General features: G+C 36.8%; 1 protein-coding gene across 2 annotated transcripts in view; it reads left to right on the forward strand.

Annotated features, from left to right (window-relative positions):
- DSC3 (desmocollin 3) overlaps window positions 1-20,225 on the forward strand; it is a 56,598-nt gene that overhangs the window by 17,152 nt on the left and 19,221 nt on the right. For both annotated transcript variants that reach the window (XM_018039461.1, XM_018039460.1), the window contains exons 5-12: window positions 495-650; window positions 2,104-2,248; window positions 5,289-5,455; window positions 8,937-9,071; window positions 9,458-9,643; window positions 15,798-16,057; window positions 16,167-16,309; window positions 17,951-18,175. In XM_018039461.1, coding sequence (XP_017894950.1) covers window positions 495-650; window positions 2,104-2,248; window positions 5,289-5,455; window positions 8,937-9,071; window positions 9,458-9,643; window positions 15,798-16,057; window positions 16,167-16,309; window positions 17,951-18,175 — 1,417 coding nt within the window. The remainder of the gene's footprint in view (window positions 1-494; window positions 651-2,103; window positions 2,249-5,288; window positions 5,456-8,936; window positions 9,072-9,457; window positions 9,644-15,797; window positions 16,058-16,166; window positions 16,310-17,950; window positions 18,176-20,225) is intronic.

Consider the following 20,225-nt stretch of genomic DNA (forward strand, 5'->3'; position numbering starts at 1 on the left):
CCTTCCTTGAACACTCCAGACATCACCCTGGTCTGATCACTTTGCACTTCCTGTTTCCTCTGCCAGGAAGAGTCTTCTCTGTTTATTGTCATTCCTTTCAGTTTTGTTAATTCATCTCCCTAAGAAACATTCCAATTGACATTCCTTTCATCAGGATATGAGAGTCCTTGTTTGCCTCATCCCTGCCCACAATAGGTAGTATTGTTTTTTCCTACCTTTGCCAAATCACTAGATGGGAAACTATGCCTTTTTGTTTTCAATTAGGTTTTCTTTGGTTACTATTTATGTTGAACATTGTCTTCATTAAATTTGGGAGCTTTTAAAAAATCTTTTGCCAAATTATCATAGTTTGTTACCATTTTGCAGGTTGATGAAGTGACAAAGGTGATTATTCTTAAAATAATCTCTTTAAAATAAAAAATGTAAACATATATGTTGTATTTAAAAAACATCATTTTAATGAAAAATTTTTTACATATGCTTTTTCCTTTTAGGTTCAATCTGATGCTGCACAGAACTATACCATCTTCTATTCAATAAGTGGGCGTGGAGTTGACAAAGAACCTTTAAATTTGTTTTTCATAGAAAGAGACACTGGAAATCTGTATTGTACCCGGCCTGTGGATCGTGAAGAATATGATGTTTTTGATGTAGGAGCTTTATCAATACACATGACTTTTAAGCGATTGAACTATGTTTCTTCTGATACTCCATCTACTCTTTTCTGTCTTCTGCATTCTCTTTTTTGAGGGCATCTTAAAGACAAAGGAAATAGATTGTATAATATTTTGGAATGCTTGGTCTGCTCTTTATCTCAACTTCTGTTAGGTAAGCCTAAAATGAAGCCAAGAAATTTAATTGCATTTGGATGTAAATTCCAGCAAATTTCCAAAAGTTAGTTTTGTTTTTGAGGTTTTCCTTCTCTCTTAGGTCATGGTCCTTTCTCCTGTCTCTAGGACATGGCCACAGTTGATTGGAAGAGTCATCTTCCAATGTCCCTCTTTTGCTCCTTTTTTTTCCTTTCTTTCTTGGTCTTTCTTCAGCATGTATGATTATCTGATGCTATCTGAGAACTACATAATGTAGTAAAAGTGGGAGACCAAGCCCAAACAAGGCACAATAAGTCAGTATGCTGATAAGGATGCTGCTGCTGCTGCTGCTAAGTCGCTTCAGTCGTGTCCGACTCTGTGCGACCCCATAGACGGAAGCCTACCAGGCTCCCCCGTCCCTGGGATTCTCCAGGCAAGAACACTGGAGTGGGTTGCCATTTCCTTATATCAATGAGGAATAAGTCACTTAATTTTCAGTGTAATAATTCAGACAATTTTCAGCATGATATAATAAATGCTCTGGGGTTATGTAATTATTCCTGTGGTTCAGGGGAGCTGATTCTCCATAGAAAAGAGGGCTTCTCTTCCTAAAAGAAAAAGGAAGAGGTGCTAGGTGAGTAAAACATGACTGATGGTCACCACATGACACTTTGCTTTTGGCTGGAAATTTTTCAACTCAGTGTTATAATCACATGCTAAAGAGAAATATATTCTATCTGACTTTACACTGCTTTTGGTTAACCAGTAACGCAGAAGTAAATGTAGTGGTTTTGTGAGAAAACCTCTTACAAATATGTGATCTATGAGGTAAAATAATAAAGGAGCTTAGTAGTGACAAAATTTGGTAATCTTTGGTTTATTTAGATGATGTAGTTTGGATTTTTCCCACTGCAGTGAAGTGACTTGTTTCTCCCTATATGATTTTATGATTATGGGGAGAATAAGGACTATAATCCACCCTGCTATATTCACATTTAATTCCTTAGTCTAATGGCCTGACATGCTGTATTCTCTGACACACTGTATTCTGATCTAGGATTTATTTGAAGTGTAGCCACTTCTACCAAACACTGAATACTTTGAACTATAATGGTAACAGTTATAGTCTTTCTACCTTCAATGCTTTGATAACTAAAGAAGTATTAAATAGAATTTTTTAGAATGATTTATTACTGAAAAGATTTGCAAAGAAGTTAGTAGATAAAGCATAGAATTTTTTCTTGCTGGAATCTTTCAAAACGGACTGTTCGCTTTGCTTTTCACTATTTTACAGCTGATTGCCTATGCGTCAACTGCAGACGGATATTCAGCAGACTTCCCTCTTCCACTGCCCATCAGAGTGGAGGATGAAAATGACAACTATCCCATTTTCACAGAAGCAATTTATAATTTTGAAGTTCCAGAAAGCAGTAGAATTGGTAAGACAACACTGAAGAGCAAAATATGCTGTATTAAATATTTATATACATTGTTTGAGAGATTGAGTTTTTGCTCAATGCCAGATCATTGTGAGATGACGCTGGGCTCATATCTACTTAGTTGGATGCATATAATCCCACCAGATTCAATCAATGTGTAATTTACAAGGTGTTGTAGGAGTTTGATATTATAGGCTTCCTAGGTGGCTCAGTGGTACTGAATCCACCTGCCAAGCAGAAGATGTGAGTTTGATCCCTGGGTCAGGAAGATGCCCTGGAGAAGGAAATGGCACCCCATTCCAGGATTCTTACCAGGAAAGTCTCATAGGGAGGGCCATGGGATTGCAAAAGAGTTGGAAATGACAGCGACTAAACAACAGCAACATAGGAGTTTGTGGTGTTGCCGGAATACCAATGAATTATAAAGGGAGATAACAGTTATTCAAGCTTTGTACCATATTTTGCTTTTATACTTCATTTCATTTTATTATTATGTAGGTTTATCATTATCCTCAGCTCCAAGGGAGGATATGCAGTGTAGACTCTAATAAAACTAAAATCAGTGTAGATATTTTTATTAGGTTTTATGTAGGAAGGTGTTGAATGACATCCACTGAGCATACAATTTTTTTAAGCTCTTCTTTATCTCTTCTCTTTAAAGTACTGTTTTACTACTCCCAATTTAGAGTGAATACTGAAATAACTTTAAAGAAACATGCATCACATGTTCTCCATCCTAAACACCTGCTCTCACATGAGGAAAAACCATATGTTTCACTTTAGTTCGCCCTTAAATGTGGCATTCGTGATGTCTTCTAGACTTGAAATGTGAAAAATTGTTGTTCGTGTATTTGTTGTTGCTTGGTTGTGTTCAACTCTGCAATACTTTGGACTGTAGCCCGCCAGGCTCCTGTGTTCATGGGATTCCTCAGGCAAAAATACTGGAATGGGTTGCCATTTCCTCCTCCTGGGGATCTTCCCGACTCAGGGATTGAACCCACGTCTCCTGTGTCTCCTGCACTGCAGGCAGATTCCTTATTGTAGAGCCAGCAGAGAATTACCTCTTGCAATAAAGTTGAAAGGAAGCGAGCTGAACCATAAAGGAAACTTTACTAACTTGCTTATTAATGTTTCTAGTATATTTATTTACATCTTCACTGGATTCTTACAGCTGATCTTTCTTTTTATATTTTGCTTTGATAATTTGGTGTCATAGATGTTAACCTCCTTAGTACTCACATGGTACAATTAAAAAAATAAAAATAGTTGATTTGGAGTTTAGGAAGCTTAGTTTTTGATTCAGGGTCTGTTATTATTTCACTGTGAGAACTCACTGAAGTTCCTTTGAGTTCTCTGATCTATAGAATGAGTTTAATTATGTTAGATGATTTAAAATGTTTTTAACCTCACAAGTCTATGACTTTTTTACATTTTTCTATTTTCAAAGAGGGATTATTGGTCTTAGATTTTTTCTCTAGCATTCTCTCTCTTTGGTAGTAACAGAGAAAAATTGAGGATACTTTGATGCCCAAATTAACCCAGGATGCTTTAAGCATCTCGCACCAGTAGGTTCAGACCAAGTTAAAGCTGTATTAGTCTAAAGGTGTTCCTTGAATTTATTTCACACACGCATGCTTTGGGCAAAGGATGCTCAGCTAATACTGAAGTATACACTTGTGGAAAAGAATTTTCAAGTCAAGATTTTAGGACGATTTTATGTAATAAGTAAAGGTGTTCTATATCCAGAGAATTAAAATAGTGTTTATATCTTCCTGTCAGTGAAACTGCAGAAAGAAAATTTATATCTTACAAAGCTTATAAATAGTTTTCTATGAGAAGATAATTTATTTTCTTATAATAAGATTATTACTTCATGTCTTCATACTGATCCACTGCAAAAATCTTTTTGTTAGTTATAAATATGTATTTGGACATTCTTTACAAATTTATATCTATATTTATATACATACTGGAGAAGGAAATGGCAACCCATTCCAGTATTCTTGCCTGGAGAATTCCATGGACAGAGGAGCCTGGAAGGCTACATATATATATATATATATATATATATAATATATATATATATACATATATGTATATTTAAGCACAAATACATACACATATATAAAGTTTAAAAATATAATGAAAAAATTATTAAAAATTAATACTTCCTTGCACTAATACTTTTACTTGCTTTTATTTCCTCAAATATAAAATTTCAATGAACATATGTATCATGTATATGATTGTATGTGTCTATATTATTGTTCCTCAGGCCAGCCTCACATACAGGGCTATAGGATTTATGTATTATAATTTCATGGGAACACTCTTTTTACACTTTAAAATGCCATATGTATGTCCTCTTTGATACCTGAAATCTTTTACCAGAGCAATATTCATACTTTCCATACTGATGAAAAATACCAGTAGCTCCAACTGAAGCAACAGTTGACTTAAATTCTCCCTAAATAGTAAGTAGTATGAAACAAGATAATGTAGGGCTGGCAGCAATGGGGTTTGGATACTAATCTGGTGAAAGAATGAGGCAAGTCAAGAATTAGCAAAGAGAAAATCATAGAAAGGAGAGACTGAGATGTGAAAGGTCAGCATGATCATCTATCCAATTATATTCCAAGTCAATTTTGATTAATTAATAATCAAAACTCTTGATTTTGAAAAATCTGATTTACTTTAGAGATATGGTTTATCTCTCCATATTTCAATATGTGGGAATACATGTTGAAATTATTCTTGGATGCTATTTATATGTTTTTCAATAAATTTACTTTCAAATAGTTTAAACTGTGGACAAAGTAAATCTTGATTCTTAGCATTAAAGTTTTTCATGTTATAAATTTGAAGTCATCTTCACCAGTACTATGTAAAGATGGAATATTGCTGGTAAGAAATACAACTTAAATAAGGTTTCCACTATCAATGTTAGACTTTGAGAAGTGTAGCTATGCCTAAACATATTTTGCAGTTCTGAAAAGACTCCTTTTTTCTTAAAAAAAAAAAAAAAAACCCAAACATGTAGGTACTACTGTGGGAGTGGTTTGTGCCACGGACAGAGATGAACCAGACACGATGCACACGCGCCTGAAGTACAGCATTTTGGAGCAGACACCAAGATCACCTGGGCTGTTTTCTGTGCATCCCAGCACAGGTGTGATCACCACAGTCTCTCATTATTTGGACAGAGAGGTAACTTTCACAATCTACAGATTTGTTATTTTACTGGAGGTTGAACCCAATACCTCCAATTTACTATAATTTGCTATCCTATGGATTAGGCATGTGTGCATGCCCAGTCATGTCTGACTCTTTGTGACCCCATGGACTGTAGCCCACCAGGCTCCTCAGTCCATGGGATTTTCTAGGCAAGAATACTGGAGTGGGTAGCCATTTCCTACTCCAGGGGATCTTCCTGACCCAGGGATTGAACCTACATCCCATGTGTCTCCTGTATTGGCAGGTGGATTCTTTACCACTGAGCTACCTGAGAAGCTGGTGGATTAAGAGTTTCTCATTTTATTTTACTTAGGCATAAGACAATAAGAATTCCTGGCTATATTATTAAGACTTGTTATAATATGATTTCTATTTCCTTATATAAGAGAAACCATGAGTGATACAAGTAAAAATCAATTAGTATTCGGGAGTGAGAAAAAAGATATTACTTATGAAAGTTGATATTATTGAATATTGTTTTAGTTCTTGTGTATGACTAGTTGGTTCTAGCTCAGTGTTCCAGCTCAGTTCTCATGTAGGTCAATTAGTTTTGCTTGTTCCATGAGTATAGATTATACCCTGATCCCTATCCTGTTATTATAGATATGTACTTGGAGAAGGAAATGGCAACCCACTCCAATGTTCTTCCTGGACAGAGTAACCTGGCAAGCTACAATCCATGGGGTTGCAAAGAGTCAGACATGACTTAATGACTAAACAACAACAGAAAAAAAAAACAACTTTTAATCAGGAAAAGATTAGTTAAGATAAAGTAGATGGATTGTCAAAAATTTGCAGCACTATTTGGATGATATTAATAGCGTATTGTTATGTGTATAGCACTTGATGCTCAAATTCTTTATGCATAATTTTAATTCATCTTGATAATTTCCTTGTTGGACTAGGTAGGGATTACATCCGCTCTATGGAGGAGAAAGGTGAGAGTCAGAAGGATGGATTGACTTGCCCTGGTCAAATTACTGCACTGTATTTTATGATCTTTCATTGTTGCTCTTATACATTTCATCAGCCCATATTTAATCCAGAGTCTTGCATTATTGACCAAAGCAGATCAATCAGTTTCACATGTACAAAGAAGCTTTATTAGAACACTGCAGTGGTACCTACTAAAACTAGAATAACATAAATGGAAGGATCGATATAACTGGGAGAGATATTAAAACAGAAATCAATGGTATTTGATCCCAGAGCAAAAGGGAAGGAGGTGAGAACATATCAAAAAGAATAAAAAAATTACAAAGCTTTTATTTATTATTATTTTTATTTTTGTGGGATCGTGACATTCTATGTGATAAAACACACAATGGTCATAACAAATGGGAATGTTTGAAGGGAATTATATGAATATATTTTTGTATCTGTGGGATGTGGTAATCAAGTGAAAACAAGGATTTTTCCTAATTTTTCAATATTGACAAATGAGACTTAGAGTAAATGAATAAATTAGGGTTACACAGCTTGTACGATACAGATTTGGGATCAAACCCCAGATTTGCTCACTTGATCAAAAAAAATTGAATGGGATTTTGTGGGCAACAACCATGAAATGTGTTGTAGGGGACAATGCAGGAAGTAAAGAAATGAAAAAGGGAAATGAAGAAACTTCATTTAGAGGAGGATCTCAGAGAGTTCCAGAGCTTTTGGAAGGAATAGTTTGGGATGGGAATGTTAGTTTCCACTGTAAAAGAAGGATGAGTAAAATAAAGACCAAGGAAGGGATAGAGGGAAATAGAAAATGATGAAAAATAAAAGAACGAAAGGAATGGCTAAAGAAGAGTAAAATGAAGAGAAGGCAACAGGGGTGATTGTGCCACAAACCAGTGAGTCCATTTCAGCATCAGCGCACTATCTGCAAACTCCAATCTCAGAGGTCAACAGTGATCACCTAACTGCCTAATCCAGTGGTTAATTATTAAAGCTCTATTGCTGGCAATTATGAAAACTCTCTCTTCTCTTGGATTTCTGGTTCTCCTCCTGCTTCCCTGACCTTTTGTTTTGAGCATCTGTCTTTTGCTTATTCTTCTTACTTCTAAGCATGAAATACTAGTGTTCCTTACATCCTCTGCTTTTCTCATCCTTTATTCTCTCCCCTGATAACTCAGTTGGTAAATAATCCACCTGCAATGCAGGAGACCCTGGTTTGATTCCTTGGGCAGGAAGATCCTCTGGAGAAGGGATAGGTTACCCACTTCAGTAGTCTTGGGCTTCCCTTGTGGCTCAGCTGGTAAAGAATCCATCTGCAATTCAGGAGATCTGGGTTCGATTCCTGGATTATGAAGATCCCCTGGAGAAGGGAAAGGCTACCCACTCCAGTATTCTGGCCTGGAGAATTCCATAGACTGTACAGCCCATGGGGTTGCAATGAGTCTGATACGACTGAGCGACTTTCACTCACTCTTTCCCTGGAAATTTGATTCTTGCCATAATTTCAATCACTCTCCAGCTACTGCTGACCCCAAGATTGGTATTTCAGTCCTTGAGCTTCCCTTAAGTATAAGTCTATCTATTCAGCTGTCTTCTGGACCTTTCTCCTTAGACTTCCCGTGTGTGTGTGTGTGTGTGTGTGTGTGTGTGTGTGCGCTCATTCATGTCAGACTTTTTGTGATCCTTTGGACTGTAGCCCACCAGCCTCCTCTGTCCGTGGGATTCTCCAGGCAAGAATACTGGAGTGGGTGACCCAGGGATCTAACCTGGATCTCCTGAGTCTCTTACATTACAAGCATATTCTTTACCACTGAGCCGTCAGGGAAGCCACTCTGCTTCCACTAGATTTCCCACAGGAATATAGAATTCAATATACACCAGGAAAAACTCATTTTTTTCACTCCTCCTTGCCAACCTTGCCAGTACTTTCCTCCTCAAGGAATCACTGTCTTCCTGTATTGGTTGGTGATACCTCTGTCTGCCCATCTATCTAAGTAGGACCCCAGAGCAGCATCCTCAGCCCCTCTTTCTTTTGTAACTATGCATACAATCTGTTCTCAAGTCAAACTGCATTTTGACTTAAAAATAACTTTCCTATCACCCTTGCTTTTTGTCCTTATTGCTAATGCCCCAGCTTTTGACTGTTTCAGGAGGCTTCAACAGGTTCCTTGGAATTCCAGCTCAGTTCACTCCCAATTATGCTCAACCTTCTTTAACAACATTCTTTCTAAAACTCAAATGTTCCTATTTTTTACTCCCCATATGACTCCCATAAAACCTATTACCTGCAACCTAAAATGTAAATCTACTTTCTTACTATGGATCTTTGTCACTGAAGCTCTGCCTACTTTCAACTTTCTTTCTGTCTACCATGCTTTTGGGTGTATACAAATAGGGAAGTCAAGTAAAAGCATGGATACACATTAATAGAAGTGTGTGCCACTGTGGTTTCCTTTATACATCTAAAGAAAGGTTTTCAAAACTAATTACATATTTCCTTTGTTTTCAGGTTGCAGACAAATACTCATTGATAATGAAAGTACAAGATATGGATGGCCAGTTTTTTGGATTGATGAGTACAGCAACTTGCATCATAACAGTTAAAGATTCAAATGACAATTTGCCCACTTTCAGACAAAATGCTGTAAGTAGATAATATCAAAATTGATTTCTATTGCTGTTTTTAATTTAATCTGAATTAATAAAGTATTTATCATTCTTCAAAATATCTATGCTTATTTTATCAATAAAATGAAACAGATGGCATATAAATCTCTTTTATTTATTCATATTGGTATTTATATTATCTTTATTTTGTTAAAGGCTATGGTATTAGTCTTCATTTTTATCAAAGTTCTTCATTCATGTAAAAGTAACCCTTAATAAAACAATGCTTTCATGATTCATGTTTTGAAATAATCTAGGCAAAAGCTTTAAGAACAAGTACTTTTGGAGTGAAAGACATGTTTTACTTTCTTTGTAGAAGTTTCCCTTATAAGATAAGGTTTTAATGAATTCTCTCTGTTTCAGTATGAAGCATCAGTCGAGGAAAACATGGTCAATGTGGAAATTCTAAGAATACCTATAGAAGATAAGGATTTGATTAACACTGCCAATTGGAGAGCCAATTTTACTATTTTAAAGGGCAATGAAAATGGACATTTCAAAATCAGTACAGACAAAGCAACTAATGAAGGTGTTTTGTCTGTTGTAAAGGTACAGTAAATAATGAGTAATTGACAATTTGGCAAGTTTTTTTTTTTCTTTTGCTTTTTTTAAAAAAATTAATTTATTTTAATTGGAGGCTAATTACTTTACAATATTGTGATGGTTTTTGCCATACATTCATATGAATCAGCCATGGGTGTACATGTGTTCCCCATCCTGAGCCCCCCTGCCACCTCCCCCCACATCCCATCCCTCAGGGTCATCCCACTGCACCAGCCCTGAGTGCCCTGTCTCATGCATCAAACCTAGATGGCGATCTATTTCACATATGATATTATACATGTTTCAATGCTATTCTCTCAAATCATCCCACCCTCGCCTTCTCCCACAGAGTCCAAAAGGCTGTTCTTTACATCTGTGTCTCTTTTGCTGTCTCACATATAGGGTCATCGTTACCATCTTTCTAAATTCCATATATATATGCATTAATATACTGTATTGGTGTTTTTCTTTCTGACTTACTTCACTCTGTATAATAGGCTCCAGTTTCATCCACCTCATTAGAACCGATTCAAATGCATTATTTTTAATAGTTGAGTAATGTTCCATTGTGTATATGTACCACAGCATTCTTATCCATTCATCTGCTGATGGACATCTAGGTTGCTTCCATGTCCTGGCTATTGTAAGCAGTGCTGCGATGAACATTGGAGTACACGTGTCTCTTTCAGCTCTGGTTTCCTTGGTGTGTATGCCCAGCAGTGGGATTGCTGGGTCATATGGAAGTTCTATTTTCAGTTTTTTAAGGAATCTCCACACTGTTCTCCATAGTGGCTGTTCAGTTCAGTTCAGTCGCTCAGTTGTGTCCAACTCTTTGCGACCCCATGAATAGCAGCACGCCAGGTCTCCCTGTCCATCACCATCTTCCAGAGGTCACTCAAACTCATGTCCATCGAGTTGGTGATGCCATCCAGCCATCTCATCCTCTGTTGTCCCCTTTTCCTCCTGCCCCCAATCCCTCCCAGCATCAAAGTCTTTTCCAATGCATAGTGGCTGTACTAGTTTGCATTCCCACCAACAGTGTAATAGGGTTCCCTTTTCCCTACACCCTCTCCAGCATTTATTGTTTGTAGACTTTTTGATAGCAGCCATTCTGACTGGCATGAGATGGTACCTCATTGTGGTTTTGATTTGCATTTCTCTGATAATGAGTGATATTGAGCATCTTTTCATGTGTTTGTTAACCATCTGTATGTCTTCTTTGGCCCATTTTTTGATTGGGTTGCTTATTTTTCTGGAATTGAGCTGCAGGAGTTGCTTGTATATTTTTGAGATTAATTCTTTGTCAGTTGCTTCATTTGCTATTTTCTCCCATTCTGAAGGCTGTCTTTTCATCTTGCTTATAGTTTCCTTCATTGTGCAAAAGCTTTTAATTTTTATTAGGTCCCATTTGTTTATTTTTGCTTTTATTTCCGTTACTGTGGGAGGTGGGTCATAGAGGATCCTGCTATGATTTACATCAGAGAGTGTTTTGCATATGTTTTCTTCTAGGAGTTTTATAGTTTCTGGTCTTACATTTAGATCTTTGATCCATTTTGAGTTTATTTTTGTGTATGGTGTTAGAAAGTGTTCTAGTTTCATTCTTTTACAAGTGGTTGACCAGTTTTCCCAGCACCACTTGTTAAAGAGATTGTCTTTTCTCCCTTGTGTATTCTTGCCTCCTTTGTCAAAGATAAGGTGTCCACAGGTGTGTGGATTTATCTCTGGGCTTTCTATTTTGTTCCATTGCTCTATATTTCTGTCTTTGTGCCAGTACCATACTGTCTTGATGACTGTAGCTTTGTAGTAGAGCCTGAAGTCATGCAGGTTGATTCCTCCAGTTCCATTCTTCTTTCTCAAGATTGCTTTGGCTATTCGAGGTTTTTTTGTATTTTCATAAAAATTGTGAAATTATTTGTTCTAGTTCTCTGAAAAATACCGTTGGTAGCTTGATAGGGATTGCATTGAATCTATAGATTGCTTTGGGTAGTATACTCATTTTCACTATATTGATTCTTCCATTCCATGAGCATGGTATATTTCTCCATCTATTTGTGTCATCTCTGATTTCTTTCATCAATGTTTTATAGTTTTCTATATATCAGTCTTTTGTTTCTTTAGGTAACTTCATTCCTAAGTATTTTATTCTTTTCATTGCAATGGTGAATGCAATTGTTTTCTTAATTTCTCTTTCTGTTTTTTTTCATTGTTAGTGTATAGGAATGCAAGGGATTTCTGTGTGTTAATTTTATATCCTGCAACTTTACTATATTCATTGATTAGCTCTAGTAATTTTCTGGTGGAGTCTTTAGGGTTTTCTATGTAGAGGATCATGTCATCTGCAAACAGTGAGAGTTTTACTTCTTCTTTTCCAATATGGCTTCCTTTTATTTCTTTTTCTTCTCTGATTGCTGTGGCTAAAACTTCCAAAATTATGTTGAATAGTAGTGGTGAGAGTGGGCATCCTTGTCTTGTTCCTGACTATAGGGGAAATGCTTTCAATTTTTCACCATTAAGGATAATGTTTGCTACGGGTTTGTCACATATAGCTTTTATTATGTTGAGGTATGTTCCTTCTATGCCTGCTTTCTGAGGTTTTTTTTTTTTTAATATCATAAATGGATGTTGAATTTTGTCAAAAGCTTTCTCTGCATTTATTGAGATAATCATATGATTTTTATCTTTCAATTTATTAATGTGACATATCACACTGATTTGTGAATGTTGAAGAGGCAAGTTAAGTTTTAATCAATTAGTGGTTTAATCAATTACATGGTTTCAGATTATACACTTTACGAGTTGTAAGAGAACTTAATCTATTTAGTCCAGCAGTTCTGCTTTTATGCTGTCTTTCTTCTATAATTTTGTTATCAGTTATTAGGCACCTACTTATGCTTGAACATTCTCAATTATTAAGGATCTCCACATCTCCACTGGTAGCTTACTCCATGTCTGGAGAGCTCTGATCCTCAGAAGGTCTTATTTATACTGTGTCTAAATTATTCTCTCTGTAACCCATGTCTTGGACCAGGTTTTATATCTAACGCTTTACAGAACAGGTGTAATGCTTTGAAAAGGCTTTTATGTCCTTTGAGACTTACCCTGTCTAGCTAAATATTTCCAATTCCTTTAACAATAGTTAAATGATATAATTTATTAGATCATATTGTTCTCACTCCTTGTCTTTTGAATATAAGCCTGGGTGTAGTTGATCTTTTTAAAACGTGATATCGGGGATGAGATATAGTATTACCTCAAACAGCACTGAATAAACATACTCTTTGTTCTATATATTGTACTGTTGGTTGCACTACTACATTCTAGGATCCATGTTATGAGGGCAGAAAAGGGTCTTTCAGGAAAGACCCTTGATTTTGTGTTCTTAACCCAGAACAAGAAAGAAAATTGTCTTGTAGTTTAAAGCACTTACTGTGTGCACTAGTGTTAAATGTCATTCTGAGAACTGTACAGAAGAGAAAACTTAGTCTCAGATACATTAAGAAACCTACACAAAGTGACACAGCTTGGATGTAGTAGAGACAAAATCTGAGTCTTTCTTTCTTTGATTCCAACTTGTTGTTGTTCATTGGCTAAGTCATGTCTGACTGTTTGTGACACCATGAACTACATGCCAGGCTTCCCTGTCCTTCACTGTCTCCCGGAGTTGACTCAAACTCATGTCCATTTAGTCAGTGATGCCATCCAACCATTTTATCCTCTGTTGCCCCCTTCTACTGCTTGGTCATATTTTTCCCAGCTGAATTATAGTTGTTTTAATAACATATTTAATACTAATATTCACTGTTATTCTTTCAACTTTGTGACTTTTTTCCCTTGGTCATTTTAACATAGAGCATCTTTAGTTCCATCTTCACATTACATTTTCTAGGGAGTTGTTAGCATCTTAGTGCAGGTAAGGGATATTATGGAATATTTCTGGACAGTTTTTTTCTGTTGATGAAACAAAAAGATACCCTGTGGTTGAGGAGAATTCATAATTCTTCAATAATCATTGTTTCATCTCACCAGATTTCTAATTTTGGAGAGTTTAAACTACTAAGGCAATATCTATCTTGAACCTTAAAAATTACATAAAGAAACTCTAGGGCTTATAGCAAGTGACTCTAGATCAAACAAACTGCGCTTTCTCCAGGGCAGCAGCTGTTTTCTAAATTTCTATCCATTTCTCATCACTAGCAGATGCTCTAACTCTCAGCATGACCATAGCAATACATGTAATTTGTGAGATAGTGTTCATTAGCAACAAATAAACAGACATCAATCCTTTTTCTCTCTTGGTGATACATTTTCTGAGCTTTTAATAAAAGAGTCAAAAAGAGTTTCACATGCATTTTGCAGATTCTAAGATTCAGAAATTTTTTTGACTTCTTATTCGACTAGTATTAGTATGCTTGCCAGGTGGTGCTAGTGGTAAAGAACCTGCCTGCCAATCCAGGAGATGTAAAAGACAGAGAAGCCTGGTGGGCTATGGTCCATAGTGTCACAAAGAGCCGGACATGACTGAAGCAACAAAGCACAGCACATTAGTACCTCAACTTGATAATACTCAGATGTGGAGAAAGGTTTAAATGAAAAATTTTGCTCTTCAGTTTTGATTTTGTTTAATATTTAGCCAGTGATTATTTAATAAGCAGAAAAAGAATCAAAGAAAAATTGTTCTAATGTAGAGAACAAACGTGATTGCCAGGGGGGGAGGAGGAGAAGAGGAAAGATGGACTGGGAGTTTGAGGTTAGTAGATGTAAATTATTACATATAGAATGGATAAACAACAAGGTCTTACTGTATAAAACAGGGAATAATATTCAACATTCTGAGATAAACCATTGTGGAAAAGAGTATAAAAAACAATATATATGTATAACTGAATCACTTGGCTGTATAGCAGAAATTAATACAAAATAAAAAAGAAAATGCTTTAGTTTTTCAGTACAGTAAAATAGTGTTTTCTAGATTTAGCTTGATTCGCTGTATAAAAATCAGCTGTAATTAAAGAATTGGCTCAAAAGATTTCAGAGGCTGGTGGATCAATTAAGCATAATTGTAGTCGTGTGGTTAGGAATACTGACTTAAACCAGACTACATGGCTTCAAACTCTAGCACAAGAGTTTCTTTTGGCCATGGGAAAACCAATTTATCTCCTCTTCTCTTTTTCCTGCTTTGTAAAATGGGGATGATGATAATAATAGTGCCAATTAGCACATATATTTTTCTTGGGTGTGTGCATGCTAAGTTGCTTCAGTTGCGTCTGACTCTTTTGCCACCCTATGGAACATAGCCCGCCAGGCTCCTCTGTCCATGTGATTCTCCACGCAAGAGTACTAGAGTGGGTTGCCATGCCCTCTTCCAGGGGATCTTTCCAACACAGGGATTGAACCTGTCTCTTACATCTCCTGCATTGGCAGGTGAATTCTTTACTGCAAGCACCACCTCCTCTGCATTTTCACTGTGAGAATTTCTTTGGATAAACTACAAGTGATACCAAAGTATAATTCTCAAATTGTCAAACATAAAATTTTCATGCAAGTAGATGATGAACAGGGGTAAAAATTTTATTCAACAAAGAAGGAATTGGCAAAAAGCCAAAGCAGATTTCTAAGAAGAAATGAGAACCTGTGTGGATTTTGATAGAAGGAAAAGCTTAAATAAAGATTGCTTAGTTGTATGCCTTACAGGACAATTCAAACATGCATTTGAAATATGGTTTCTATCAGAGATAAAATCACTGCACCATTTCAGTTTCAAGTCAACATCTAATTTTATAAGAGCCCTTGTCAGTGGAAAATATTAATAGTAAGTTGAACATTCTCCGTGAGTCAGATGACCCTTAAGTTCGTCTTCTAAACAAGGCCAGAATTCTGTCTTGTTTTTGTATTATCTTCAGGTTCAGAATATTTTCCCTTTGTAAGAATGAGCTATAGAAATATTTTAGGAATTGGATTCCACAATTTTCAGGCCTCTTTTGCTAAAATCGTAGTGAAAAACTACCTCTCTCTTTAGCGAAGGATGAAAGTTAATATTGGCTAAATGGGAGCACAGAATTTATGCAGCACTGTTCATAGTGACAAAAGTTCACTTGTTATTTGAAATACCTGATGTATTTTACACTGATGTTGATATACTTGTCCTTTTCTTTTTTGAAAGCCACTGGATTATGAAGAAAACCATCAAGTGGTCCTGGAAATTGGAGTGACCAATGAAGCGCCATTTACTAGAGATGTTGCACTCAGGATGACAACCATGAACAGAGCTGTGGTTACAGTTCATGTGAAGGATCAGGATGAAGGGCCTGAATGCCGCCCTGAAGTCCAGTATATACAGATTAAAGAAAACTCCGCAGTGGGTTCAAAGATCAATGGCTATGAGGCATATGACCCTGAAAGTAAAAGTTCCAGTGGTTTAAGGTACAAAGAAATCTATAACCACATACTTACAATGTATTTGTAATGATTGAGACACTAATATATCAATGCATTTTATAGTGCTAAAATCATTTTTATTTTTTATTAACAGGTACAAAATATTGCATGATCCTAAAGAGTGGATCACCATTAATGAAGGTTCAGGCTCAGTACAGACTTCCAAAACTTTGGACAGGGAGGTTATAACGCCCAAAAATGAGTTGTATAACATTACCGTCCTGGCAATAGATCAAGGTAAAACACGAGTTTTCATTTGGGATGTTACAGAAGAGTTAGAGAATAAACTGCAGTTATTTCTGGGCAGAATTACTCCTGTACTATGTGTGTGTGTGTGTGCTCAGTCTTATCCTACTCTTGGGATGCTATGGACTGTAGCTGGCCAGGCTCCTCTCTCCGTGGGATTTTCCAGGCAAGAATACTGGAGTGGGTTGCCATTTCCTTCTCCAGGGGATCTTCCTGACCCAGGGATCGAACCTGAGTCTCTTGTGTCTCCTGCATTGGCAGGAGGATTCTTTACCTCTGCGCCACCTGGGAAACCCATATTCTTGTGCTGAAAGTGAAGTCTTAGTCGCTTAGTCGTGTCCTACTCTTTGTGACCCCATGGACTGTAGCCTGCCAGGCTCCTCTATCCATGAGATTCTCCAGGCAAGAATACTGGACGGGGTAGCCATTCCCTTCTCCAAGGGATTTTCTCAACCCAGGTATCAAACCCAGGTCTCTTGCATTGCAGGCAGATTCTTCACCATCAGAGCCACCAAGTAGATAGAGTTCTTAGAAATTACTTTAAAGATTGTTTCTATTTATTTTAACCATAAGACAAGGTGAAACTGCTGTGACATGAAACCATGCCTTCTTTATCTTTGTGCCCCTAGCATGGCAACATCTTACAAGCTTATAGATTTCTGTGTCAGAGGGCAGAAGTGAAACTCAAGTCTAGGACTAGATGAAATGGTCTCACCAGACTCTTCTAGATCTCTTTATGTCTTTTTAAATTAAATCATTAAATAGCTCAGCTGACTATAGAGTCAAAATGATTTTTTCTTTACATTCTGTTCCTTAAGGAAACCCAGAATTTCTCAACCCTGGCTAACTATGAAAATAATTGGTGATGTTTAAAAGTAATTTCAAGGTATAGACACTCTCTTAGACCAACTGAATTAGAATCCCTGGTCTGGGAGCCTGGACATCATATATTTAAAAAAAAAAATCTGCCTAGATGGTTAAAATGCATACCAGGATTAGAAAAGCTTTTCTGTGGTCGCTTTACTCTTTCTAACATTTGTACCAAAAGGAACCCAAGGAACTAGAGAGTTTGAAATTCAGACGTTTATTTTTGCTTTTTGGTAAAAATTCTGGTAAAAGGTTTATGGGCAGTTATATCTGATACTATCAACAGCACAGTAGTCATTTTAGATGCTCTACAGGTTTCATTTATCCATCTACCTTCTTATTTGCCATTTTCTCTAACTATCAGTTTATTTATTTAAAAACACCCAGGAGCTTTCCTGGTGGCTCAGTGTTTAAAAAAAAAAAAAATCTGCCTGCTAATGCAGGGGACTGGTCTGGGAAGATCCCACATGCTGTGGGACAACTAAGTCTGTGTGTCACAACTCCTGAGCCCATGTACCCCAGAGTCCATGCTTGGCAGCCAGAGAATCCACTGCAATGAGAAGCCTGCGCACTGCAATTAGAGAGAGGCCTCGGCTTGCCACAACTAGTGAAAGCCCACATGCAAGCAATGAAGACCTGGCACAGCCATAAATAAATAAATAAAATTAAAAAAATTAAAAAGCCCATGCATATTTAGAATCGAGCTGATTTTTTTTTTCCTTAAAAAACTGTGAACTACACTTAACTTTTTTTCTTTCTTCCTAGATGGTAGATCATGTACTGGAACCCTCGCAGTTAGCATTGAGGATGTGAATGACAATCCACCAGAAATACTTCAAGATTATCTAGTCATTTGCAAAGCAAACATGGAGTATGTTGACATTTCAGCTATTGATCGTGACAGTTCCGTCAACGGTGCTCCATTTTACTTCAGCTTGGCAAACACTTCTCCAGAAATCAACAGACTATGGACGATCACCAGAGTTAATGGTATTTTATGAAAAATAATGATTTGTATGCTCTGAAATAACTGAGGCTGGATTTACTGCTTTATTCACATGAAGCATAACGTAAAATGGGTTCTCGAGAACAGATTTTAGAAGGCTAACTTTAACTTTTGCAAATATTCTATGGGGCCTGTGTTATATATTATATTAATACATAAAATGAAAACAAAACTCATAATTTTTATGAAGGCAAAATTTGCATTTACAACAAAGACAAAAATCCTTGTTAAACTATGGGGCAACTTATTATTAAAACAAATTGCATTTGCTGTGTTTTTGAAGTTACTACAGTAAGATGAAGAAAAAACAGAAGATGGGCACCTTAAATTTTAGTGTAAGCAAACTCTGGAAATGAGTTATCTGGGTATATGGGATAAGCACTCTGTGATGTTCTGGAAGGAAACATGGTAGGCTATGGATAGAGACCAGCCACTGAAGCCTGCAGCGCAACCTAGTCCAATGGTAGTTTCTAGAGGCTTCAATTTTCTATGTTACAGCCATAGATCACTACTGATTTGTTACTATGCTATGCTCTTTCATGCAATTCGACTGTTGCATATGCTGTTCCTTCTGCCTAGAATACCGCCCTCCCACTTCTTTGTTGTCGTTGATTAGTTGCAGAGTCATGTCTGATTCTTTTGTGGCCCCATGGACTGCAGCTCGCAAGGATCCTCTGTCCATGGAATTTCCTCAGAACATTCGTAACCCATCTGTGTATTTCCAGCACCTAATCCAGTGCTTAGTAGATACTAACTCCTTAATAAATGTTTGATAAACAAATATGCATAAAATAAGGAAAGTACCAGGACAATAAGTAAGCATTGGTGTTTAGAAGGTTTTAGTAGGAGAGCTTGGCAGGAGGAAGGATGGAATCTGGTGGTGAAGGGCCTTCTGTACCAGCCAGACTGACCTTTGTATGGCTGGTGATAGCAGGTACGCATTGAGAGTGTGCATGCAAGGCAATGCTGTATTGGATTTATGTCTTTAAAGAAGTGACAGGGATAACAATTAGGAGGGTAATCTGAAGAGGACAGAGTTGAATGGCAAGGAAAGTCAGAGGCTGCTGCACTAATATGAATGAATGAGACATAGATATGGCTCAGCTTGTGGTCTTGAGGGATGAGAGGGATTTGAAAGGTTTTACTTACGGCACAATATAATCCTGCAAAAGTTCCAAATAACCCTCAGTGGTAATTCACATTCCTCTGGGGAGCTTTGGGTCTGAGGTACAGCCAAAAATCTTTGAAGTTCTTAATGGCTCCAACAGTGCATTTAAGAAATGCTTAAACATTACAGATCACTTCCAGGAGGTACATTGCCGTATTTTGTCATTTCATTTATTACAAAACCCAAAAGATTGTCATTGCCATTGAAAGTGTGTGGAGCTTTTGGTCAGTTGATAATATGGATCATTGAAATAAGGTAACAAGATCATGGGGGAAATATCACAGTTTGTAGAAATTTGTGTTGTTAGGATATAACTATATCCATGTTGATGTGAGCCTACCTAGCCTGGAGGATGTTCATTAGCTTTCTGATATTGAGATTACTTCCAGAGGGAAGGTGTTATTAACCAAGGGTCTGTTGTGTTTTGAAAAATTGTCTTATACCTAAAGACAGTGGACAGGTACCAGAAGGTAAATAAATAAGAGAATATGAATGTGGGACATCTGTTATGTATAACTGGTTGGTGTTAATTTTTTATGAGTATCGTAACCTGCTACTTTAGAGAAATGCTTAGAGTGTATGTCAAGAGCTAATCTAGCGTCATTAGCTTGTTGATAAGAGAAGAGATAAGGGGGTATTAAATATTGCTGAAATGCTACTGGGTCACTGCAATGCCAAGTTATTTCTTCAAGCCTCTCTTCGAAAAAGTTATAGTGGGTGACATATATACGGTGGTATTAGTGCTTGAAAAGGTTGAAGATCGTCACCTTTCTTTATCCATTTTCACGTGGCAGGTAGTTCCCTGAGAATGATATCTTTAAAAAACAGAGGTGGTAGAACAAATTTTAAAGGAGGAATCCACGTTC

Source organism: Capra hircus, chromosome 24 (genome assembly GCF_001704415.2).
Source record: "Capra hircus breed San Clemente chromosome 24, ASM170441v1, whole genome shotgun sequence".
NCBI classification, from domain to species: domain Eukaryota; kingdom Metazoa; phylum Chordata; class Mammalia; order Artiodactyla; family Bovidae; genus Capra; species Capra hircus.